The 27,082-nt window shown below is 32.5% G+C and overlaps 2 protein-coding genes across 2 annotated transcripts in view; one reads left to right on the top strand and one right to left on the bottom strand.

The window, feature by feature from the left end:
* Nucleotides 1-27,082, bottom strand: part of LOC124370065 — a 98,553-nt gene that overhangs the window by 30,885 nt on the left and 40,586 nt on the right. The gene's annotated exons all lie outside the window — the stretch shown is intronic.
* Nucleotides 2,514-5,911, top strand: LOC124370066. Its single transcript, XM_046828385.1, has 3 exons — nt 2,514-2,550; nt 3,107-3,172; nt 5,364-5,911. The coding sequence occupies exons 2-3, from the start codon at nt 3,110-3,112 to the stop codon at nt 5,736-5,738; spliced, it is 438 nt and encodes a 145-aa protein (XP_046684341.1). The 5' UTR covers nt 2,514-2,550; nt 3,107-3,109; the 3' UTR covers nt 5,739-5,911.

Below are 27,082 nucleotides of genomic sequence, written 5' to 3'. Positions count from 1 at the left end.
CAAGATGGCGACAAGTAAATTACAGTGGGTCTTTTTTATCGCCCTTCTATATGATATTCTCAAAACAATACTGAGACTCCGCTTTGATGTACTAGAAATGTTTAATCTGTTCTATTCTCTAGATTCGCTTGTAAGTTTATATTTTAGAATCGGTTAAGCAAAGCGGCATAATTTGGACTGACGGCTGACTATATGCATGTTTTAGAGATAGTTTGCATAGAGCCGACATACATAACATGTTTGTAGTGATTCCTGACTTATGCATGTCACAATGCTCTGGTATATGTATATATGTGTGTGTGTGTGTGTGTGTGTGTGTGTGTGTGTGTGTGTGTGTGTGTGTGTGTGTGTGTGTGTGTGTGTGTGTGTGTGTGTGTGTGTGTTGTAAAGGTACTCATATATAGTCGTAATTATAAATATGTTTTCGGATTATCGTGGTTTTGTGTTCTGGTGGTTATGATCGTATCTGTAAACACAATTCCCTATTATGAATATTATACCCCACATCGCAAAATCCTAATAACTTGTGCACTGTATATAATTATGTGACTTTACATATAGTTAAACAAATTGACCTACATATTATTCGCACAACAAGATCAAACGTATAAAAGTGAAATGCAATGCTTTAATATGCACTTAAACAGTACTTATACTATTTAAAAAGATCGGTAGGCCTATAGTGTCACGTAAACTTTAAAATACTGCTACTGATTGATGTAGAAACTAAAAGCAAATATGATTTTCATTCAGTTTAATTGTACAATAGAATCTTATTGTAATAAAATTCATATCTGAATCATTCTTGTTAAAATTAGATAATTACTAATTTCATAGCCATAATTTGTAATGCATGGTCTTCAAGGTACAGAGGTTTCTGTAAAGTAAGAAAGCAAATTTCAATGCTTAAGTACGGCAGAATCATAAGATATGCTTAAGATATAAAAGACAAATGGACAGATGCACGAACGAAGAAAGATATTACGTAAATTTCGTTTCAATACAATTTTTTGCTTGTATTTTCTGTATAATATCATATCATGAAGATGTGACTACCTCTCTTGAAACACCCTAAGTATATCAACTGATAAAATATATTTAAAATTAATTTTATATTGATTTTTTTATTCATTACGTTTAGATTTTATTTACGCGTAAACTCTAGTTTTCGTGCAAAACCATTAAAAACCATCTTCTGATAACATTTCATTACTTTCCTACTGGTCTGATACGGTAGCTAGCAATTATACCTGGTGAGTTTTATAAAGTGATCCAATAGCTAACTTTTTAATTACACAACTTAGCACCACAATTTAAATTTGGAACTTGCTAAATTTTAAGTTTTACTCAGGAATACATTTTCAAATTTTTTTAAGATGGCCTCCATTTTCCAATATGGCGGCCAACTTTACAATCTTTTGGAACACCGCGTATTTTATTCTACTTTAAAAAATAAGATATTTTTGCTCTTGGGAGTTTTTCAATATATCTAATGGTTCAGGAGCTACGTGGACTGGAAGTTTTCATCATCAGTGGCATGAACTCTTAAAGCACGTTTAATCAATGTTAATTTTATGTGTTTTTAGTGTTTTGTTATGTGTGTAGTTTGTATGTGTTTTGATATTAGACATATTTTACGCCGAGCATTAATCATTTTGCTTTGATATTCATTTAACTTTTCGACTAAATGTTTAGTAAAAAAGATTTGAGATAAAAAAAAGATTTCAGAAGCAGCGACTTAGATAGATCACAGTTAAACAAACACATTTAAAGAATACATATTTTATTGAACACATTTAAAAATTATTATTTTGATAGCAAAACCAAAACAAAGGACCAGTTCTAATAGCTTAGTAACTTTACAAGTTCAAATCAAATGTTCGAAGTGCCGCCCTTCTGTCTCAATTCACTTTCTAAATCGTGGGCACTCTTTGTACCCTGATTAAAACGTCTTCGCCAATTTAGCTGCACTCGTTGCGTATCCTTTTCACGCATGTCTTCGTGAGTTGTACGGGGCGTGCGGTACGCCTTATCCTTTATGGTTCCCCACAGAAAGAATCCAAAGGAGAAATGTCAGGTGATCGAGGAGGCCACACTACGTAATGGTTCGGAGTTGTTCGAATGGCGGCCATCGTCAAAAAATTTGAAAGTGCATTCCTGAGTGAAACTTAAAATTGAACAAATTCCAAATATAAAGTGTGGTGCTAAGTCGTGTAATAAAAAAGTTAGCTATTGGATCACTTTAAAAAAACTCACCCGATATATTTCAATACTAAAACCATCAAACAATAGTCGACTGTACTGATATCGAGCGTTATCAATTTTTACGAGCGTATCTGTCTTTTACGATTTATGTCTAAGGAACTTTTATCAATGGTTACGCTAATTAGCCAAAAAACAATGGAAAATCTGTGCGCTTGATATCAAAACTGTCACGGGATATGGTTTTATTTCATATAATTGATTATGATGACTATATAAGACAATATACTTCTGATTAAATTCACAGTCTTGGATGATACTCTCAAGATATAGCCTACACCACGTAAGGTAAGTAGTTATGTTGTATAATTTATTTTGTCATACGGAAATTTAATTTGCAATTCTATAACAATATTTATTTAATATTTCATCTGAACCTATACAGTTTGCTAATAATTTCTTGGATAATCAACAACTAATTTGATGGTAAAAGCATTCTGACACTATAATCAAGTATTGCACTTCCCAATATGAATTTTACGTTTATTGTAATTAATAGTATATTTTTTATAAATTATTTACTGCAGATTGAAAGAAATTATATGTCAGCGTTATTATAGTTTATTGCTTTATAGGAACGAACATTTCTTATTGAGTTAAATAAATGTAAAATTTCAAATAAATTATAAATTCAAGAATAACGAAGAGGAAAACTAATGGATAGTATGTAATTGTCTTTTATTTACTTGAATTCAATGAATACCGTACAAAAGAATGTTAACCTAAATATGGTTTAGTAATTGCATTTACTTTTGTATTTGTAGACTATTATCTATTACAAATTGATACACGTAAATTGAGAATTTAGTTGTTTAACTGTTTAATTATATATAAGTTGTTGCAGGAAATGATGTTTAAGAAACTCATCTGTTTCTGCCTGCTAGTAACGATAGTTCGCACCCACTTAACGGTAAAAAGAATATATAATTTATTAAGTATTTAGTTATATATGCTTTTATTGGCCATTAATTTCAATGTAAATACATTTTTAGCTTAAAGATATATTTTTATGAAGTATATCCGTTAATATATCATAAAAACGCTAGGATAAACAACTAAGAAAATGGAATTTTATGGGAATATATATTTCTTGATTTTCTATGTTATTACAATAATTTTTATGCCTTTTGACCATTAAATTTAGATAAAAATTTATTTTAGCCTTACATAAAAATAGATTAAATTACACCGACATAGAATATGACAATATGTCAAATTTAATTCGCTAGAGAGTTCTTGTTAAAATACCAAGTAACGGAGAGTCTTCAAAATATGAATTTAAGAAAATCAACAAATGATAAATTATTAGTTGACATATATATATTATTATGTCAACTAATCATTTATCATTTGTTGACGAGAAATTTATATATATACATTATATATATATATATATATATATATATATATATATATATATAATGTATAATATATGTGTAATCATAATATATATTGATCCCTTAAGTAACCTTTAAAAAACCACCAAATTAACAAAACATTCTATCTAGAATCATTGATATGAACTATAATTCGTCTCATCCAAAAATCTTCTCGTGGATCACAAGTGAGGCGACATTGATAAATAAGAGTTCAAAAGCTTGTCCTGAGTAAAATTCTAATTACATATTTAGATTATATAACTGACTTTACGAACATTGTGTGTTTGAGAATGAAATATTCGATCTATTGAAATGCATATCATTTCGATTATTACAAAATCCTCAGTAGTTTTAATACGTTGTTCTGTTTAATAGTCAATATCCATAGTGGAATGAAAATGGATCGGAAATTTGCAAGAGTCAAAATGAAACACAATTTCGTGGTTTAACCCTGTTTGAGATAACAAATTACTTTTAGACTGTTTTAAGTATATCTTATGTTTAACAAGGTATACCGTCTTTGCATGTTACTAAATTAGAACACAATTATACTAACTTTGTAAAGTACAATGATACCAAATGTGCGAAATCCTGTTCCATAAACAAATCGATAATAAGCAACTGTAATTAAATAATTGTGTTTCAATCACATCTTTTATATTAATCCTTTTTGTTCAAAATATAATTATGTATATTTAAAAAAGTCCTTCGTGTTATATAAAAAAGAGATAAATTCGTCACTATTACTTATATAATTTTAAAAATGCTGCCCAGTTAGTATTATCAGTTTCTGCTGGGGTACCTGGATCGGCTACAATCAAACTTACCAACTAAAGCTTATATTATTACTATTTTGTTACCTCCACTCGATTAATATAATATACTCAGACGTATCAAGGTGTATGCAGAATTATGTGTTCACTTTAATATTTAATTACTGGGCTTTTGAAATTTTACTTTTGTACGAGTAAAGTCTGGTAACATTATTGTAAATGGCATTACCCATATATTAGAGATTCCTGAAATAATAAAAGTTGTTTACAGATTCAGCAACCATTTATGTTTGATTTTGTTCAAAAATTTACAAAAAGACTATAAGTGACAAAACTTTTTAAAATTGAGGTATTTAATAATAAACTATGATTCGTAGTGTCATGACAGTTTATAATAAAAATGTAAAAACCTTTGGAACTACACATTTGGCCGTTTTGTGTAAAACACTTGATAGTTTTAGTTACTTCTTTAATAAATGTAATTATCTAGGTACCTCATAACAGTTCTGAGTACATCAATAAACTACTAAAATATCTGAATTACTGAAACAAAAGTAAAACAATTCAGTAAGATTTGACAGTGTTAAAACAATTATTTTTTCTTAATTAATTGGAATTAGAATACATATAATAATTTTCTCATTTGATTTGTCTATTTTATCAGTTTACAAAAAGAAATGTTTTTAAGTAAATATAAGGAAGGGCCATGTGGCCCTAATATTACCTCTGTACTCATGTACAAACAAAGAAATTATAATTATGTTTTCATAAGCTTGTAGCTGATATAGTTTCCACATTTATAAAAGTACATTTATTCAAAATATAATCATTATATCAATAGTTATATTTATGTAAAACAAAGTAATAAAAGCACTCAAGCATACACTACCACATGTAGACTTGTGTAGCATGCACATACATCGAATGTAAATACCTGTATCATTTTCAGGACGAAATCTCCAGCTCCATAGACACAACTCCCCCAACATCCAACAGTGTGGCCCAACATTTTGAAGAACTTAAGAAAGATGGAACAAATCCTAAGCATAATGGAATTTCTCCTCGCTCCTCGGGCTCGCTTTTCGGACTTGGGATCGGTGCAAATCTCCTAGACGTGCATGCAGGTGCAGGTATAGGCCATGGCCGTGGAGGATATGGTGATATGGGCCAAGGGTTTGTTGGCGAACCTGCGGGAGGCCATTATTCACAACAACCCCGGTATCCACAATTCCCATGGTATCCACAACCTCCACGGTACCCTGGATCCATGGAAACACGAATGCTTTTCTATCCAGATTACCCTCCGGATTATATACGCTTGTAGCCTATACGCCTCAAGGAACGTTCACCAGCGAGACCTCCAACGTGTTACCTTCCCCCTTGCACATACCTCGATTTCAGTTGTAGATCTCATTGACTAGATCTCCCTACACAATTCTTTGTTTAGCACTTCTCAAATATATTTTCACTAATAAAGCATTAAAAATATATAAAGAATTTCAGACTTTGTTTTCACTGGGCGTACCTAAAATGTTTCCATGTTTCCAATAATCATTATAGCTTATGAGTTTCCAGATCAATTTCATTATTATAAATGTACTGTAATTAAATCAACAGATAATATAAAAAATGAATAATTTATTAGGCACCTTACACTCATATTTACAAATAGCACTAAACTCATTGTGTACACAAGGAAAAATGCCTTTATAAAAAATGTAAAAGAGAATAATATATCACATTAAAATTATAAAATTCCTTTCATAATCATTTTATAAATATAACTTTAATGGTTCGGACACGTTGTGGGATTTAAAATAGAATATTTAAAATAGCGGTTAATAAACATATGTAGATAATAAGTATGCAAATAAAAAGTTTTTAAAATGCCTAGAGACAGAAATACACTTCTTAGGTCATATTTATACTTTGCACTGCCATAATATAATTTTATTCAAACGTTTATACAGAGTGGCCATGAATCACTCATAATTGTTACCGTATGTTTTGTCAGATAAAAATAAGAAATGTCTCATAAAGTATAGTCATATTTTGTTAAGTTTACTGCCTGTCTGTATTTTTTGTTTTGTGGAACAAGGAACGTTTATCAATAGTTACGCTAATAAACAAAAAATAATGGAAAGTCTGTGCGCTTGATATAAAAACTGTCACGGGATATGGTTTTATTTGATATAATTTATTATGATGACTATATAAGACAATATACTTCTGATTAAATTCACAGTCTTGGTTCACACTTTCAAGATATACACCACATAAGGTAAGTATTTATGTTGCATATAACATTTTTTTGCCACACGGAAATTTAATTTACAATTCTATAACTATATTTATTTTATATTTCATCTAAACCTATAGGCCTACAGTTTGCTAATAATTTCTTGGATAAGCAACAACTAATTTGATGGTAAAAGCATTCTCACACTATAATCAAGTATTGCACTTCCCAATATGGATTTTACGATTAGTGTAATTAATAGTGTATTTTTTATAAATTATTTACTGCAGATGGAAAGAAATTATATGTCAGCGTTATTATACTTTATTGCTTTATAGGATCGAAATTTTCTTATTGACTTAAATACATTAAACATTTCAAATAAATTATAAATTCAAGATTAACAAAGAGGAACAACTAATGGATAGTATTCTATTGTATTTTACTTACTTGAATTCAATGATTCCCATACAAACGAATGTTAACCTAAACGTGGTTTAGTCATTGCATATACTTTTACATTTGTAGACTGATAATTAAGAATTTAATTTTTTTTAATTGTTTCATGGAAACTAAATTAATAAAATATTATTACATAATTAATTTTATTTCTTTTTGTCTGTCCGCTCGATAACTCGTAAAATAACTTACTATAGTCTTGAAATTTTGCATAAAGCTTCACTTCTGATGAAGCCGAGTTTGGTGGTGATGCAAGCCACTCCATGCTGTTTGTGTGTCCGCACTATAACTCGTAAAATAACTTACTATAGACTTGAACTTGTGCATAAAGCTTCACTTCTGATGAAGCCGAGTTTGGTGGTGATGCAAGCCACTCCATGCTGTTTGTATGTCCGCACGATAACTCGTAAAATAACTTACTATTGACCTGAACTTGTGCATAAAGCTTCACTTCTGATGAAGCCGAGTTTGGTGGTGATGCAAGCCACTCCATGCTGTTTGTGTGTCCGCACTATAACTCGTAAAATAACTTACTATAGACTTGAACTTGTGCATAAAGCTTCACTTCTGATGAAACCGAGTTTGGTGGTGATGCAAGTCACTCCATGCTGTTTGTGTGTCCGCTCGATAACTCGTAACATAACTTACTATAGACTTGAAATTTTGCATAAAGCTTCACTTCTGATGAAGCCGAGTTTGGTGGTGATGCAAGCCACTCCATGCTGTTTGTGTGTCCGCACTATAACTCGTAAAATAACTTACTATAGACTTGAACTTGTGCATAAAGCTTCACTTCTGATGAAGCCGGGTTTGGTGGTGATGCAAGTCACTCCATGCTGTTTGTGTGTCCGCACGATAACTCGTAAAATAACTTACTATAGACTTGAAATTTTGCATAAAGCTTCACTTCTGATGAAGCCGAGTTTGGTGGTGATGCAAGCCACTCCATGTTGTTTGTATGTCGCACGATAACTCGTAAAATAACTTACTATAGACTTGAACTTGTGCATAAAGCTTCACTTCTGATGAAGCCGAGTTTGGTGGTGATGCAAGCCACTCCATGTTGTTTGTATGTCCGCTCGATAACTCGTAATATAACTTACTATAGTCTTGAAATTTTGCATAAAACTTCACTTCTGATGAAGCCGAGTTTGGTGGTGATGCAAGCCACTCCATGTTGTTTGTATGTCCGCACGATAACTCGTAAAATACCTTACTATAGACCTGAACTTGTGCATAAAGCTTCACTTCTGATGAAGCCGAGTTTGGTGGTGATGCAAGCCACTCCATGCTGTTTGTGTGTCCGCACGATAACTCGTAAAATAACTTACTATAGACTTGAACTTGTGCATAAAGCTTCACTTCTGATGAAGCCGAGTTTGGTGGTGATGCAAGCCACTCCATGCTGTTTGTGTGTCCGCACGATAACTCGTAAAATACCTTACTATAGACTTGAACTTGTGCATAAAGCTTCACTTCTGATGAAGCCGAGTTTGGTGGTGATGCAAGCCACTCCATGCTGTTTGTGTGTCCGCACGATAACTCGTAAAATAACTTACTATAGACTTGAACTTGTGCATAAAGCTTCACTTCTGATGAAGCCGAGTTTGGTGGTGATGCAAGCCACTCCATGCTGTTTGTGTGTCCGCACGATAACTCGTAAAATAACTTACTATTGACCTTGAAATTTTGCATAAAGCTTCACTTCTGATGAAGCCGAGTTTGGTGGTGATGCAAGCCACTCCATGCTGTTTGTGTGTCCGCACTATAACTCGTAAAATAACTTACTATAGACTTGAAGTTGTGCATAAAGCTTCACTTCTGATGAAGCCGAGTTTGGTGGTGATGCAAGCCACTCCATGCTGTTTGTGTGTCCGCACGATAACTCGTAAAATAACTTACTATAGACTTGAACTTGTGCATAAAGCTTCACTTCTGATGAAGCCGAGTTTGGTGGTGATGCAAGCCACTCCATGCTGTTTGTGTGTCCGCACGATAACTCGTAAAATAACTTTCTATTGACCTGAACTTGTGCATAAAGCTTCACTTCTGATGAAGCCGAGTTTGGTGGTGATGCAAGCCACTCCATGCTGTTTGTGTGTCCGCACTATAACTCGTAAAATAACTTACTATAGACTTGAACTTGTGCATAAAGCTTCACTTCTGATGAAGCCGAGTTTGGTGGTGATGCAAGCCACTCCATGTTGTTTGTATGTCCGCTCGATAACTCGTAAAATAACTTACTATAGACTTGAAATTTTGCATAAAGCTTCACTTCTGATGAAGCCGAGTTTGGTGGTGATGCAAGCCACTCCATGTTGTTTGTATGTCCGCACGATAACTCGTAAAATAACTTACTATAGACTTGAACTTGTGCATAAAGCTTCACTTCTGATGAAGCCGAGTTTGGTGGTGATGCAAGCCACTCCATGCTGTTTGTGTGTCCGCACGATAACTCGTAAAATAACTTACTATAGACTTGAACTTGTGCATAAAGCTTCACTTCTGATGAAGCCGAGTTTGGTGGTGATGCAAGCCACTCCATGCTGTTTGTGTGTCCGCACGATAACTCGTAAAATAACTTACTATAGACTTGAAATTTTGCATAAAGCTTCACTTCTGATGAAGCCGAGTTTGGTGGTGATGCAAGCCACTCCATGCTGTTTGTATGTCCGCACTATAACTCGTAAAATAACTTACTATAGACTTGAAATTGTGCATAAAGCTTCACTTCTGATGAAGCCGAGTTTGGTGGTGATGCAAGCCACTCCATGCTGTTTGTGTGTCCGCACGATAACTCGTAAAATAACTTACTATAGACTTGAACTTGTGCATAAAGCTTCACTTCTGATGAAGCCGAGTTTGGTGGTGATGCAAGCCACTCCATGCTGTTTGTGTGTCCGCACGATAACTCGTAAAATAACTTACTATTGACCTGAACTTGTGCATAAAGCTTCACTTCTGATGAAGCCGAGTTTGGTGGTGATGCAAGCCACTCCATGCTGTTTGTGTGTCCGCACGATAACTCGTAAAATAACTTACTATTGACCTGAACTTGTGCATAAAGCTTCACTTCTGATGAAACCGAGTTTGGTGGTGATGCAAGCCACTCCATGCTGTTTGTATGTCCGCACTATAACTCGTAAAATAACTTACTATAGACTTGAAGTTGTGCATAAAACTTCACTTCTGATGAAGCCGAGTTTGGTGGTGATGCAAGCCACTCCATGCTGTTTGTGTGTCCGCACGATAACTCGTAAAATAACTTTCTATTGACCTGAACTTGTGCATAAAGCTTCACTTCTGATGAAGCCGAGTTTGTTGGTGATGCAAGCCACTCCATGCTGTTTGTGTGTCCGCACTATAACTCGTAAAATAACTTACTATAGACTTGAAGTTGTGCATAAAGCTTCACTTCTGATAAAGCCGAGTTTGGTGGTGATGCAAGCCACTCCATGCTGTTTGTGTGTCCGCACTATAACTCGTAAAATAACTTACTATAGACTTGAAGTTGTGCATAAAGCTTCACTTCTGATGAAGCCGAGTTTGGTGGTGATGCAAGCCACTCCATGGTATTTGGCTGAGTGTTAGCATCTTTTTTTATTATTGGTCTAATAAGTAACCATGATGGCAACCTAAATAACAGAATAGCTAAATTAGCAAACAAGCGAAGTACAATCATGTGATATTTTACAAAGTACATTATTATTTTAAATTACGTTTTAATTTAGGTTTATTTTTAACTTAATTTTACTTTATAAATGTTATTTTGAATACTGTATCTTGAAAGAAATATCAACAATAAATCACTATATGAAAAATATAAATATATGATTATTCAACTAATAATTGTTTATTTCATTGTGCGGGAAATTGCAGGAAATGATGTTTAAGAAACTCATCTGTTTCTGCCTGCTAGTAACTATAGTTCGCACTGACTTAACGGTAAAAAGAATATATAATTTATTAAGTATCTAGTTATACATGCTTTTATTGGCCATTAATTTCAATTTAAATACATATTCATCTTAAAAATATAATTCTATTAAATAAATTCACAAATATGTCCTTAAACAACGGTAAGATCAACAACTAAGAAAATGGAAATTTATGGGAACAGATATTTCTTGATTTTCTATGTTATTACATATATTTTTATGCCTTTTGACCATAAAATTTAGGTAACAATGTATTTTAGCCTTCTATGTATTATAGAAATTAAGTTTTTATACCTTATAGTGTGCGCAATATCGATCTTCCTGATGGATAAGGTATAAATTAATAACCGTATCCCTCATGTTAACAAATGCTTAGATTCCCTTCCTTGTAGGAAGGGAGCTTCATGATAAATATATTAATCATGATGTTTATACGTAAATGAATGTCAAATTACCGGTGTATAATCAATAGATTCACTCCAATTATAATGCTGTAGCTTCGTAGTTAACACAACGCGCAGGTGATTAATCCAGATAAATGCTAAACCTAAAATGGAAACCTAATTAGTCCATTTCCTAAAAAAACAAGCAACAATATTTAACTGTGAGAGTGTTAGGGAACATGGAAAGTTAAATCACAGTTATGTTTTTTTCAATAATTTCTAGCATTTAATTAAACAAACTACAACGAAATAACTCACAGATTAAAACTTTCTCCCTATCATATTTTTACACATCTAAGAATTGCTGTGTATTCTTTCATGTGTGAAATGAGGTAAATTATTTATTTTATTTTGAAATTATTGATTTAACAATGCGTAACCAATTGCTACAGAAAGTTAGGAGATTGGCTCTTAGTAATATTTATGTTTTATTAATTTTCAACGAATTTAAAAACCATGTTTTTGTATTTGATCGAACTTAATAACAAGTGTAAGGTTTGTATATAAAACATCTAGTATAGATAAGGAGCGACTGTCAGGTGTGTACGAGTAAACTGTGCTTCTGTGAACATCATTCTTTAAGACAAAGCTGGTAAACAATTATTCTTTCTCTAGTGCTCAGTTAAATTTGGAAAATATTTGTAATTGTACTGTTGTGTTATTTAGGCCTAGTTAAGTATTGTGAACTGACTGATGTTCTCTTTGTTTCTAACACTTTAGCCCTATTTTACTTACAGAAATTGATTATTTTATTAATTTGTGACCTTCAAAGTTTTTGGAAATTTTATTGAATCTAATCTATCTAAAACATTGATACATTATTGAAGAATTACAAAATCAAGATAATAAGAACAAAGTAAAAATAAATACATATAGAAAAAGTGTCTTGGAAACCATATTCACAAAATTAGAAAACCCTTATTGAATCAAGAACATGAATTAGCGTTTAAAACTTACATGTTTCACCTTATGATAAAAGAGCATAAACCAATAATGCATAATCAATATTTTAAATTTGGTAATACCGTGTTTGTATCGTTATCTCTGAGAAAGGATATGATCTGCCTCATTTAACCCAAACATAAAATGTTAGTTGTTTATTTTGTATATTATTACTAGAACATTACATTGTTTCTGTATTACTAGAACAATGTTTGTGTTAGACGTACCCAACGCACATCACATTCAAATAGTTATTTTGTATATTATTACTAGAACCCTACATTGTTTCTATTATCACTTGAACAATGTTTGTGTTAGACGTACCCAACGCACATGACACTCAAATAGTTATTTTGTATATTATTACTAGAACACTACATTGTCTCTATATCACTTGAACAATGTTTGTGTTAGACCTACCCTACGCACATCACACTCTAATAGTTATTTTGTATATTATTACTAGAACACTACATTGTCTCTATATCACTTGAACAATGTTTGTGTTAGACCTACCCTACGCACATCACACTCTAATAGTTATTTTGTATATTATTACTAGAACACTACATTGTCTCTATATCACTTGAACAATGTTTGTGTTAGACCTACCCTACGCACATCACACTCAAATAGTTATTTTGTATATTATTACTAGAACACACTATATTGTTTCTATATCACTAGAACAATGTTTGTGTTAGACCTACCCTACGCACATCACACTCAAATAGTTATTTTGTATATTATTACTAGAACACTACATTGTTTCTATATCACTAGAACAATGTTTGTGTTAGACCTACCCTACGCACATCACACTCAAATAGTTATTTTGTATATTATTACTAGAACACTACATTGTTTCTATATGACTAGAACAATGTTTGTGTTAGACCTACCCAACGCACATCACACTCAAATAGTTATTTTGTATATTATTACTAGAACACTACATTGTCTCTATATCACTTGAACAATGTTTGTGTTGGACCTACCCTACGCACATCACACTCAAATAGTTATTTTGTATATTATTACTAGAACACTACATTGTCTCTATATCACTTGAACAATGTTTGTGTTAGACCTACCCAACGCACATCACACTAAAATAGTTATTTTGTATATTATTACTAGAACACTACATTGTCTCTATATCACTTGAACAATGTTTGTGTTAGACCTACCCTACGCACATCACACTCTAATAGTTATTTTGTATATTATTACTAGAACTCTACATTGTTTCTATTATCACTAGAACAACGTTTGTGTTCGACCTGCCCAACGCACATCACACTCAAATAGTTATTTTGAAGTCGTTAATTGTTATTTGTTGTGTTTTTATGGTTTTGGTTGAACAACCTAAATTATTGTAAACACATTTTATCCTCTATAAAACTCAAATTTATTACTATTAACATTGAACATTTGTCTTTGTTTCTCTTTTTTTCTAGTTTGTTTGTGTACTAAAGTCCGTGATCAAAAAGTTTATTTATATAAAAATGTAAGCACTTTTTAAACTCAAAACGTCTCGCTTGTCGCTGTTATCAAGACTTGAGTTACTCTTAACTCTTTTGATGACAAAATTAATATATGTTAATGGAGATAAATTAAAAGAAACTTTTAATTTAGACTTAAGGAAAGTTATAGTTATTTTAAAATTTTTTAGGATAAATAAAATTTTAAGTTTTTTAAAAAATAGTTTCAATAAAACCAAAAGAATATTTAAAGTTCTTATTATTGAAATTACTACACTACCCTATAAAATTCATTTAAAATAATTTAATCTTTTCCCAATAAAAATTCCATAATATATACTGTTATTAGACTATTAGACTGGTATTCTTATATAGTAATAACTTTCATAATTTCATAGAAAGTTAGTGAACTTTTTAAAATTATAAATTTAAACAATGTTTTTTTTATACCTAATTATAAAAAATGGGTAATTAATCTGTGTTATGTAGTAAAATCGGGTAGCGGTGCCATACTACTTCAAGTAAGGCACGAGACATTAAATTTAATGTTTGTATATACTTTACTTTTGACCTTTAGTGTATTATGTTATTAGTGATTTAGTCATGTATGCTAGAGTAATGAGTAGCTGGTATTTAATACTACGCTATAATAAATATTTCCAACAGACTCAGCCATACTTTCTACACATAGGCTAGTTTTTTAAAGTAAATAATATCACAAACTCGGCCTACAATATTTATGTAGTCATGAGTTATACTTTGATCTGTTTGCGTTTAGCACGTTTTGAAATAGTTTTGGTTGAATTATTGTGACTTAAAATTGAAAGATCATGTTTATACAAATAATATCCTAACTAATAACTTTATTTGTACTTTAAATTATTATGGTTTATAAAACATATACTTACGTAACGTTGTTTATAACAATAATATAGAATGATGTAAAAGTATTCTATACGCTTCTTCCAATCCAGAGAAATAATAACTGCATGCCTCAGAGTGTTAGTTATAACTTAAAATATAATAGGCCAATATGCAATCTTTCCTTGACGATGTAAATATATTAACTTGCACACATTGTATACATGCTTAAAAGTTTAGTTATTACATTGAGATAGTTGTAGCACTGTGTAATATTCATAAAACTCACAGAAACATAAAAAGGTGGTATACAAGATTTTATGTTTAACTTTTTTTTTATGGAGCTGATATCTTCGCTGCCAGTACAGCATCTTTCTCTGCCTACTAGTAGGACTTGGAGTTTGTAACAATACAAATATCATGTTTAATGTAGTTTGTCTGTTACAAATGTAACTTGTAACGTAATTAAGCGTTTTCCTTAAACACTGTTGATTTGGCGAGGTTATTACTCTTATGTAGGCGAGCCAGAGTTAGAAAGTAGAATTACATTACTTACAAATGTAACTTGTAACGTAATTAAGCGTTTTCCTTAAACACTGTTGATATGGTGAGGTTATTACTCTTGTGTAGGCGAGCCAGAGTTAGAAAGTAGAATTACATTACTTACAAATGTAACTTGTAACGTAATTAAGCGTTTTCCTTAAACACTGTTGATATGGTGAGGTTATTACTCTTGTGTAGGCGAGCCAGAGTTAGAAAGTAGAATTACATTACTTACAAATGTAACTTGTAACGTAATTAAGCGTTTTCCTTAAACACTGTTGATATGGTGAGGTTATTACTCTTGTGTAGGCGAGCCAGAGTTAGAAAGTAGAATTACATTAATTACAAATTATGAGTTTCTTTGAACTCTCCTGTTGAAAACACACTCCTACAAAGTAACAGTATTCCCTCTGGCTAACCTTTGTAGGAGCAAAACGACTACAATCTCTTAACTTAAATTAATGTTGTTTATTCATTTAAAACAACATTTTAGATTACTAAACAATTATAACCTGCGCTATTAAGTTGTATGTATTAATAGTCATATAAAGTAATGGGGTTATTATTATATGGGATGTACTAAATGATATGTAATATAAATGCATTCTATGATAAAATTGCATGCATCACAATTCAGATAGTACATCATGTTTACCTCTGTTATATAAAGTAACTCACATACCAATTCAGTTACAGTGCTTAGTTCAATAATAGTCGAAGATTAAATTATGGTAGACTGTATCTGAAATTGATATTATATTTAACCTCGTTTCATGTTATTTCGCTCATATTCTTTCTCTGACTTCTACCGAGTGTTTATTGTCGAGCATAGAAATGTATGTGTCAACAATAAGGAAATTAATATGTTTCAATATATGAATGTTTAGAAAAAGATTGTGTTCAGGATTGTATTTAAAAACTATAACATGAGTAAAAGACTTAAAAGAGACACAAATGACAAACTTTTGTTGAATGTATATTTTGTGGGAGCATTTTAATTTTATTTGCGATGGTATAATTGTGGACAGTTTAGAACATATTAATCAAATACAAATTGACTAATATTCTTAAATATCTTAAAACAAGAAACAATTTTAAGAAATATATACCTTTAAACATTGCCTAAAATCCTAAATGTAGTAGGTAGACTCAACCAAAAGTTAAGTTTTACATTAAATATCATTGCCAAGAATATTTTGACAGACTTCTACGAAAATATTTGAAGGGCTCAGGGGAAGAAGGGGGCAAGTCAGTTTTTGTAGATTTTACAGGAAACTGATTTTTAAGTTTTAAGATCGAAATCTCTATATAAAATTTAAGTTTTCTTAATTTTTTTAGATTCTTTATACAGTTTTATCTTAAATCTACAAAATTTTATAGGTTAGATTGTCTTACCTTCCTTGATTTTTTTAAAAATAACATAAATTGTTTATAAACTCCATATTTACACGTTATAAAGGGGGCAAGTCATAGAAAATAAATGGATGTCCAGGGAAAAAAAGAGTTAAGTCATCTACTACACAAAGTGATTTTTTGTTAACACCTGTTTTAATTGTTAAAAAACTATTACAAACTAAATATTCATGACATTCTGCAACTTTCTCAGCTTCTCTACTTGTATGGCAAGTTTTCTAAGTACTCTCTAGCTTCTCTTTCGCAGAACCTGGACAAGTGCTTCACATCTTCATACTTTGCCTTGGGTATCGGTATCAAATCTATAAATGTAACAAAAACTGTAATGTAGAGATGTAAATTAATTACAATTCAATTTATATAAATGAATACAATTAATTACATTATTTTTATTTTATACAATTTTAATTTAACACTAACCATTTACATTGAAAAATCAAATGAGTGGTTCAGAATGTTTTCTAAATTATCCCTCCCTCTCCATATCCTACTCTTTATAATTTCTTATTACAAGAACATAGAAAAATACAGTTCATAAAAAAATAAAAATAATACTGTGTTAAATAGAATATTATTGTCGTTTTGTTGATTAAAGCACGATAACATTAGAGCCTTCACTCAAACACTTATTCTAATACTAAGCTTCTTAAATTAATAACGTTATAAGACCTACCTTCATATAAATAATCTGGAAGAATGAATTCGTTGTCTGCCAAGTTCCTTCGTTTTTTCACTTGTCGGTTACAAACCACTGCAGAATCAAAATGCCCACTGTAGGAGCTTCGATGAAAGATGAAACGAGGATGAGTTCCAGTTATCTTAAGTTCTCTTATTGGCCTGGATTTGAAGGGGCACTTGTTAACATACATGCTATTGAGAAGTCCAGACCAGTTCCGAAACATTGATTGCTTTACTTCTACAACGTCAAAGGGTCGAGGCTTAACCCTGGCTTGCCTGAACACATCTGCCCATTGGCTTGGTAGCTCGACTCTAGTCTTTTGCTTAATAACTCCCATATTCTTATCTGTCTCCATGTAGGAGTGACCTCTTATGGGGAAACAAACAATGATTTCATCAAATCTGTGTTGCTCATGTACCAGTTGGTGAAGGAATCTAAAAACATTCCAGTTCTTGTTTTGCCCTCCACATGAATCGCAAAAAATGCGCAGTCGTCTAACATTGGGATCTAGAAAGTTATATAGAAAATCGTGAATCATGGAGCAAACCTCGTCACTGCCTTTGCTACCAACAGTCTGTGGATACGTATAAAAAACGCTGGTTCCAGTGGATAAAATGTGAATGTTAAAGGTATAAACTGACAGCTGGCGTCTATAGTACACATCATTTGTCGACAAGTTGGGGACTGGCAGATTTTTCTGGAAATCAAAGCAAATTGCCTCAAGGTCTTCATTTTTTCTGCTAATGAGCTTTGCAATCCTTTTTCGTTCATAGAACCTTTCAGCTTTTTTCTTATGAACTGTGTTCTCAATACGCAAGCGTTTTAGTTCAGTATCCTTTTGCTCTATTTGATCGGTGTCTGTATTTACATTTAAATGTAATTTTTCTGCTTCTAAGATTTTTGATTTTGCAATGTACTCATCGCATGTGCCACAAGTGTCCATGCGGGGATAGCCAAATGATATATTAAATTCTGTGGAGAAAATTGTACGGTATGTTTCATAGTACACTTTTATATTTTCATGCTTAATACAGAACATATCAAACATTTTTTTTATGTTTAATTCTTCTGGTAAATATATTTTGTTGGACTGTGACAGGTTGTAGTGGCCTTTTCTGCCCTTGAAAGACCCTATATGTTCTACTATAGCTGTTTTGGCTTCTTCTGAAAGTTTATTAGGCCTTACATTGTGCTTACCTCGACCGTCTCGGGGTGCCTTACCTTCTTTTTTAAGACCTCTTTGGAGGATTTGTAGTTTTTTCTTTCCAATTCCGTGAATTGAACGAAATGCTTGCTGGCAAACCTGTACTTCCTTTACTGTTTCATCACACAAAAATCTGACTCTGTAAGAATAGGTTGCATCACGAAAATTAGCTTCATCTTCAGCTAAACGAGGGCGCCTGTTTTGTATTTGTTGCACAGAAATAAGCCCACAAAGATAAGTATTTTGTTCGTCAACAGAATTCATTAAATTAAAATTCAACAAAATACTTTTCCGGCAATGTTGTGGGACATTTTCAAAGCATTTGAGATGTTTACATTGGCAATCAGGCCCTGGAGTATGGCTCTGAAGGTTCAACTTCTTATTCGCATCACTTAAACGTCCAAATTGTTTTCTCTTCTTCGTATTTTTCACTTCATTCACTGCACTATGCTCTTCATACTCACTTTCACTCTCCATTATTCACCACAAAAGATTTTAAAACTGCAAAGAACACTATTACAACAGCAGAACATTAAAACATAACCTCAAAATCAACTACACTGACGGATCAATACTGGAGAACAATCAATATTACAGATACGAAAAGCCTGCAGACGATTTCCTGTTTACTTCGCCAGCTGACTTGCCCCCTTCTTAGCCTGAAGCGCTCAGACTTACCTCCTTTATAACCTGTATGGATATTTTTTAAATACGATTTTAAACTAACTAGCCTCTTTCTTCTCCTGTATAATTTTAACACGAGGTAGCTACTTATCTGACCTATCCGCTGGTATAGCAAACTAAAAAAAAAAAAAATTGACTTGCCCCCTTCTTCCCCTGAGCCCTTCATTTGTATAGGACAGTGTTATTTATTTCTTAATGTTTAAAATCTTAGCCTCCTGTACAGAACACATTAAGGGGAGTGGGAAGGCCCTATACCCGCCATGTTAAATTTGTGAACTTTAGGTACACTTTTCTCAGGAACTATAAGAGATATTGAGTTGGAATTTCATATCTGTATACCTCTATGTATTGTAAAGCTACACTACTAGAATTATTTTAATATCTTTTTTAATTGTTGAAAAAACATTTTTTTTTTTTTTAATATGCTATTTCTTACTAACTTTTTTTACATAAAATTTTTTTTCTCAGCAACTACAAATTTAAATGTTATAATTCTAGTGCTGTTACTTGGTATTATGTAGGTGTACATGCATAAAAAATTTCAACCCTGTATCTTTTATAGTTCCTGAGAAAAATGTACCTATGTACAAAAAAAATCAAATTTCGGTTAACGAGCGTTAAAGAAAATCTACTCACAGTTCTGCTTAGAAGAGTCCTGCACCATAATCTGGATCATCAGCATCCATTTCCTTGTCTTCTTGCAGCTTCCTCTTAGCTCTCCTGGCCTGTCTAGCTGCTTTTGACATTTCTTCTGTTGCCTTTTCTGCTTTCTTCAATCTTATTCTGTCCATGGTGCGAAGTGCGTCGACCGACTTTTTAGACATTTTTAGTCCTAATTTATCAAACACCCTCAACTTACTGGAATAACCATCATTGAAGGTTAAAACTGCATCATTGGCACCAAGCTTCAAAGTATCTAACCTAACAAATGTGTTTTTTGGAATTTTTGACCAAACTATGTTATTAAAACTTTCATTCTGGTTTTGTGTTTGGCCATGAAGGCACTTTTCTAAAAGGTCAGGATTTGACAAGTCAGTAAATATTTTTTTCATGGCAAGTAAGATAGCTTCAGGAATGCTGTGATTATGGCTATAAGACTGCTTCAGTTCTTTTGATTTATTATAGGCACACCAAGAATCAGCTCCCTTTGGGCATAGGCCATGTTGGGGAGTTTTGTCGGTCGACAGCTTATGGAAATATATGGCCCATATATTCCTTCTCATGCCTTGTACTCCAGTGTTATCCGACACTGCTCGTCTAATGGCTAATCCATAATATGTCTGCAACTTGTCAATATCTAGATCAGTGAGCCTATTTTTACCGCCAATCTTTTTACCGTCATCCAACATTTTGCCTTTATAATCCCTTTTTAGCTGCCGAAGTCTCGTCCCCATTCGTTTTTGTATGTGGCCGATACACTCAAGCTTTTCTATCTTTACATCTTTACCATACGGCTGTTCAGAAACAACTGTCTGATAGCCCTTACTATCACCGTCTCCTAAATACTTTACGTATCGCACACCGTGATCAACAGAGTCGTAAAACAGCTTTACCGCACCACTAACCTCCATTGTACACTTGAACCTTGGAAATTTTTTGTGCATACATGAGCCTTAGGAACTTGCTTAGTATTTTCAGCCATAGTGCAAGTATGGCAAAACTTAGACATAACATGCATGTCATGAACTTTGGTAGTGTCTACACTAGTAACAGACATCCTAATAAAACATTTAAACATATTGTTAAGTTTTTTATACAAACTCTTTTTTAAACAAATAAAGCCCACAGATAAAATATTATTAAGGTCGATATTGCTGCTCCCACCTTAGCCAAAGGAACTATTTTTTTATATTTGATTGTTTTGACACACAGGAGACACATACACTTGTAACATAAAATAACTGCGCATACAGAACATCACTACATAACGCAACTACGCGTAAATGCTGTTAACTGAATACCATAACCTTTGATGTTCCTAATCAGACTGTTTGCAAATTAATATTAAATTGCACTGTTTATTTATAAGGTAAATAGCTTTTTTAATCTATTTTTATTACTATGGGTTTATAATATTTGTTATTGTTATTGATTAATTGTTTAGATTTTACAAGAAGTTCAGAATAATTTTTGAATGTTTATAATAAGTTGGAAACCAAATAAGTTCTATATATCGTCATCTAAGAAGAAAAATAATGCACCATGCCCTTGATTTGTCATTAATTTATTAAAATTTATATCTAACGTTTATATTTAAGTAATATAACTGCTAAAACCAAGTAGTTTATCAACATTGTCCTAATTTTAAAATATTTATAATTACAACTTGTTTTTAAATTAGTGCCATTTGGTATAAGATACTAAGTTAAAATTTAGAAATCAACAACCACTCATAAGAGTACAAAGTACGTGTAGAGCGTTGGGTAAACCACGATTATACGAACCATACTTCAATATCCTTTCAATTCCATTGACATCAATATTTATGTCAGACCATTTGTTTCCCCGACTGAGTTAGCAGAATATTTCTTAGTGTAACACCACACTATACGATCTTATATAATATATCTAAGGCCCTCGTCGTCACATATAAACATTGATGTACGCTTCACAATAACCATCTCAATATTTTTAATCATCAGAGTTTCAACCACTTTCGTATGCAACTCAAGACAAAGAAAACATTGTTTTAGTTTTAAAATCTTAAACTCTACCCAGGGACTGTTTATAGTTTTAATTCAGACTAAAGTAAAATATCGTTAGTTAAAAGCGTTTCTTAATACATTCACTGTTTCCAGAATAACTAAACTCCGTAATAGTCTTAAAGAGCATATTATAGTTTAAATAAACTAAAATTTTGACTAAGGTATACAAAGATAATTACAGTAAATATGTTAATTTTAAACACTTGTGACAAAAAATATCAAAAGTTAGATGAGCGATCGTACGAGAATTATTTGTTGGCAGTTTGAAAGTCAATAAGTTTTCATTGAAATAAACTTCACTTGTATTATTAGTGGTTGTGAGGGAGGTCGTTTTACAAGTTAGGGAGAGAAAGTGAGAAACACTTCCTCCTGACTTCAAGTCTGATTTTACGAAAATACAGTAGATAGCTATGACGTGTGCTACGATGTTAGATCTCTTCCTGGAACAACAATCACTTGCTCAGGTACTTCGGTTCCCTGTGAGATAGGATCTTGTGAACCATGCTTATAAACATTCTACAAAAGGAATTCCACTGGCAGCGACTTAACAGCACTGTGACTCCTAATTTGTGCACAACGATGTGGTATTATTTGCTTTTTAACCTAGATTGTACTTATTTGATATGTTAGTTATACACCTGAGGTAGACGCCAGATTACTGATCTCGAAACGTAGCGATTTACTGAAATATTAATTAAACGATGACAAATTTCCGGGAAAAATCCAGTTCCCTTCTCAATCATTTTATTGCAAAAACAAACTTCACACAAAGTAGCTTGATAAGATTACAAATCATATAAAATTTAAAATGAAGCGAACAGCGTGTTTGGAGTACAATTTACATCACCTCGGGAGCTGTTTCTGTAAGTTTCATAGAACTAGGAAATAAAGTACTAAATGTGCTGAAGCTACGTAATGTCCTGCAAGAGATTTCTGAACCTGTACAAACCTCTCAGTCTGCCAAGGTCACGCTGGATATCTTGAGCGATGTGATGGTCAAAGAATGTAAGTTTATTGACAAGCAGGATTCCGAGTACTTTAACGTGATCACAAACCCACCATCAAGAGCGATCTCCAGACCTCTGTACGTCAATGTCTGTACCAGATTGTGTGGGGTTACGTGAATGGTAGGGCACTTGCTTACGTTCAGATTCAGACCATTGTCTTCACACCATTTAACAAAACATCTTTTTCAAAGTCCGAGTTTATGCAGGAAAAGTATTTTCAAACTGAGCTATGATACTAATTATTAGCACAATTGGCAATCAATCAACATACATGTAGCTAATAACATCTTGTCACTGACTGTGAATAATCCAACGTAAAAAAATTAAAACCTTACCTTCGTCTGCCTTTTTAATCAATAACATTACAAATCACATTCGTCAGTGCAGTAAACTTGATGTGGTTTTATTTAAAGCCAGATTGTGTTTTGGAAGAATATCCTTAAAGTCCATGTGTTTCATTAGTGAAATAGTAAACGTTTTTATAGGATTTTTGAAATAACGGAAATACATTGACATCAATCCAATCTAGTTTGTTCACTATAAGGAATGAATACATTAGTTGGACGATAAAGTATACCTTTTTCCTTTTGGAGAGAAATTACCTTTACACAAAGGTACTCTTTTAATGAGCTGTTTAATGTCACTTAAAGCACAAGATATTCCATTACTTTCAACCGCTTATGACTTTATCTTGTTCTATGCTGATTTAAGATGATCAAAAGCGAGTGCAGGGAAATGAATAAAGTATGTTGTTTAGAAAAATATATTATATATAAACTGTGGCTTACAGTGTAATTTTGTAACTGAGTCTTCAGTCATGTTTATAATTAATTGTTGTTGTGATTTGAATGTGATTAAACACTCGATTGTATGTTTTAAAAGAATGTATTTTTCTTATATTCTTAGAGCCTTCTTTTGGAATGAAATTTAAACAAATTACCTTTTATTACATAAGAAATGTTCTAAAATTTGGTCAAAAACGACATTCCTTATTATCTATGGTTTCAATGTTGATCTATTCCATTCTTGTAATCGTATTTAGCTTAACTTATTCTGGTGTTAAATTTAATTCAAATTATTATCCTTTCTTTTAACTATTTAACTGCAAAACAATGTTAGGCTAACTATTGTATATTTATATCCTTGTTAGTAAACTACAAAATTTCTAAAAAGTAATAATTTTTGATCAATGAAATATAAAAATGAAAAAGAAATAAATCTAAGAATAAAGATATATTACGGTATAAAATACTACTAGTTCTAACACATTCATAATTTCTAAAGTTACTTATCTGAAAGAGGCCCATTCAGAGACCCCATCCTAGTATCATACGATCTTGGATCCGTTCCAATGAATATCATGCTAATAAATGTACTATATCCTGTAGTAAATTTTTAGCCCACGATGCGGAATAGTAACCCACCCATATTTTAGTAATCTTACTGTTCGTGTACTGCATGCTAAAGTTGCTGTTATCTACTACCTAACACTAAGTACCTGTAACAACAATGTATACAAACATTGGCGATTAAATATACCACATTACTGTACAGAACCATACACACTACGAGAACACAACACTTATCTGGTGAGTGAGTCGTGTGTTGTGTAGGAAACAGAAAATCTGGTTCTGGTTTTAATTCTTCTTACCAGTGTGGAATTAGATGTATATGCCTTTGTTTTGACCTTCAAATTGTACTGATGTGAAGTTAGTCTGCATCAAGTACATCGTAAAACATTAGGTATTTTTTATTTTGTGAATTTGTAAATGTTTAACCTTATTTCTAAGGTTATTGTTCTAAACACAATACATTCTGCTCTTGTCTTTACTGTATATCCAGGAATTTGGATTTGGAACTGTTCCCCTCAACTGTAACAGTTATGGTACAGAAGCAAGCTCTTCCTCATACAGAGGATAGCGCAGATTAAACACAATGTATTCTACTCATGTCTGTACTGCATAGCCCGGACTGCATTTGGCACTGTTCCTCTCAACTGTAACAGTTATGGTACAGAAGCAGCTCTTCCTCATACAGAGGATAGCGCAGATTAAACACAATGTATTCTACTCATGTCTGTACTGCATAGCCCGGACTGCATTTGGCACTGTTCCCTTACAATACAGAATCATATCTGAAACATAAATACAAAGATAATAATATTGATTGCGTTAAAGTATTAGAGATCTGTGTTACATAAGTTAAGGAATTGTTGTATGAAATGATAAATCTATCGTTTTGTAAAATTGATTACACAGAAAAAACATATAAAACTAATTAATAACTAAAACAATTCAGTTACATACACATTCATTTAGTTTATGACCATTTACCACATAACTAAGACATAGCCTGAACACAAATCAACTTCCATCTTCTTATATAATAGGATAGTTACATACTTACTATTTACTCAAATGGCAACGTACTCCAAGCTAAGACGCAGTTTTACCTCTTATATTGCCTTCTATATTCTTGTATTACAAGTATATCACATAGTTATTCTGTAGTTTATAGAAGTATTACGCTGCTGAGGAATAAAGCTCAGAAATGTACTGGTCTGATAGCGACTGTGGCGATGAGAAAGAAACCGGTTATTGTGATTTACAATTCATGCTCAGATTCGAACCTCAAGAGGGTCAGTGAAGAGGTGTTGAAGTGAAATATACAAGGAAACGGTAACTGAATTCCAATAGAATATTCAAAAAGAAAGTTGAAATCAACAGTAATAGGAACATTTCTGGAGAGAAGGTTCATCTCGTTGTCAAATTATCTGTGGATAGGAGAGCTCGTGAGAGGAATGGAAAGGCTCTGTAAAGAAAGGCATAGTGGTAGAGTCAGGATGTATGTATATCGGGTGAGATGTTATGTATTTCATACGTTTGAGCCACAGGTTACCCGAATCTCCATACCACAACAATGTTTTAACAATAGAACAAAACTAGCCATCGGAACTTATTTTTTACGCATGATCTCTTGAACGCTCTGAGACTCGTTAGCATGTTTCGTTGGCAGTGACAGGCAAGCACAATCTCCCATGGAAGGTTTGGTTTGCTAGCGTGGCAGATAATCCATCATTCAAGTATCGGAAGATATTCTCCTGGAACGTTACCTTCCCACCAGCAATCTATGGTTAATGGTAAGAACCACCTAATAAGATTTAAAATTGGCTTGTGAAAGTAAAGAGAGACATTTTTTCTCCCAATTTTACATATATTCAATAGGAAAAAGATTTGGTAGGAGAGGTACAACAGGGGTTTGGAAAAACTATTTCGAAGACGAAACATCTCTGGACAAATATAAAGGTCAAGTACAGATAAGAGACGATTCTGGGTTTCAATTGAATCACCGCCAACTAAACGCTGGGGATACGTCGGTAAGAGAGGTGTTAGGCCAAAGATTTTCATTTGAGAGAAAGAGGAAGAGAGAATGTGAGTGAGGAGTGATAAATGAGATGTCAAGAAGATTTTTTATAAGAAGTCGAGGAACATAAATTACTCCTGAAGTAATTAAACACCTGATCGGAATGCATAATGTGGCCTTAGTTAGTAATAAACTGAGACAAAGGAAATGTTTTATTTTCTAATTATATATTCACACCACATTCTTTGCCTTGAACTAAAATTGAATCTAAATATCGATTTTAGAATAAACAATATAATTTTTGTATTAGTGGATGTATAATATATCTTACATTGCAAGCTTTCTGAATGTCAACAACCACTTATTGGTATAATAAAAATAACGAAACACTATCATTAGCCTACGCCTATTAAATAGGGTGAATACCCATTACTTTCAAGCAGCGAGGTTTTGAGTTTTTATTGCTCTTTTACAATTAACCCACACTATCATCCTGGTGGTATACACAACACTTACGGTGTATTAACCGTCTTTATTCATCTTGGTAGCAATACTCTACAAGCATATGTGTGTTTTAAGATTACATATAAATTATGTTTAATTTCAACAAAGTTCTTTAACTCTTCATATACTCGCAAAGTCTATGCTAACATATCATGTTGTATTTGTTAGTAAATTTATATTGATACATTTATTATTTAAAA

This window comes from Homalodisca vitripennis, chromosome X (genome assembly GCF_021130785.1).
Source record: "Homalodisca vitripennis isolate AUS2020 chromosome X, UT_GWSS_2.1, whole genome shotgun sequence".
NCBI lineage: Eukaryota > Metazoa > Arthropoda > Insecta > Hemiptera > Cicadellidae > Homalodisca > Homalodisca vitripennis.
The sequence above is the reverse complement of the archived record's forward strand: the minus strand, read 5'-3'. Positions and strand labels throughout refer to the sequence as shown.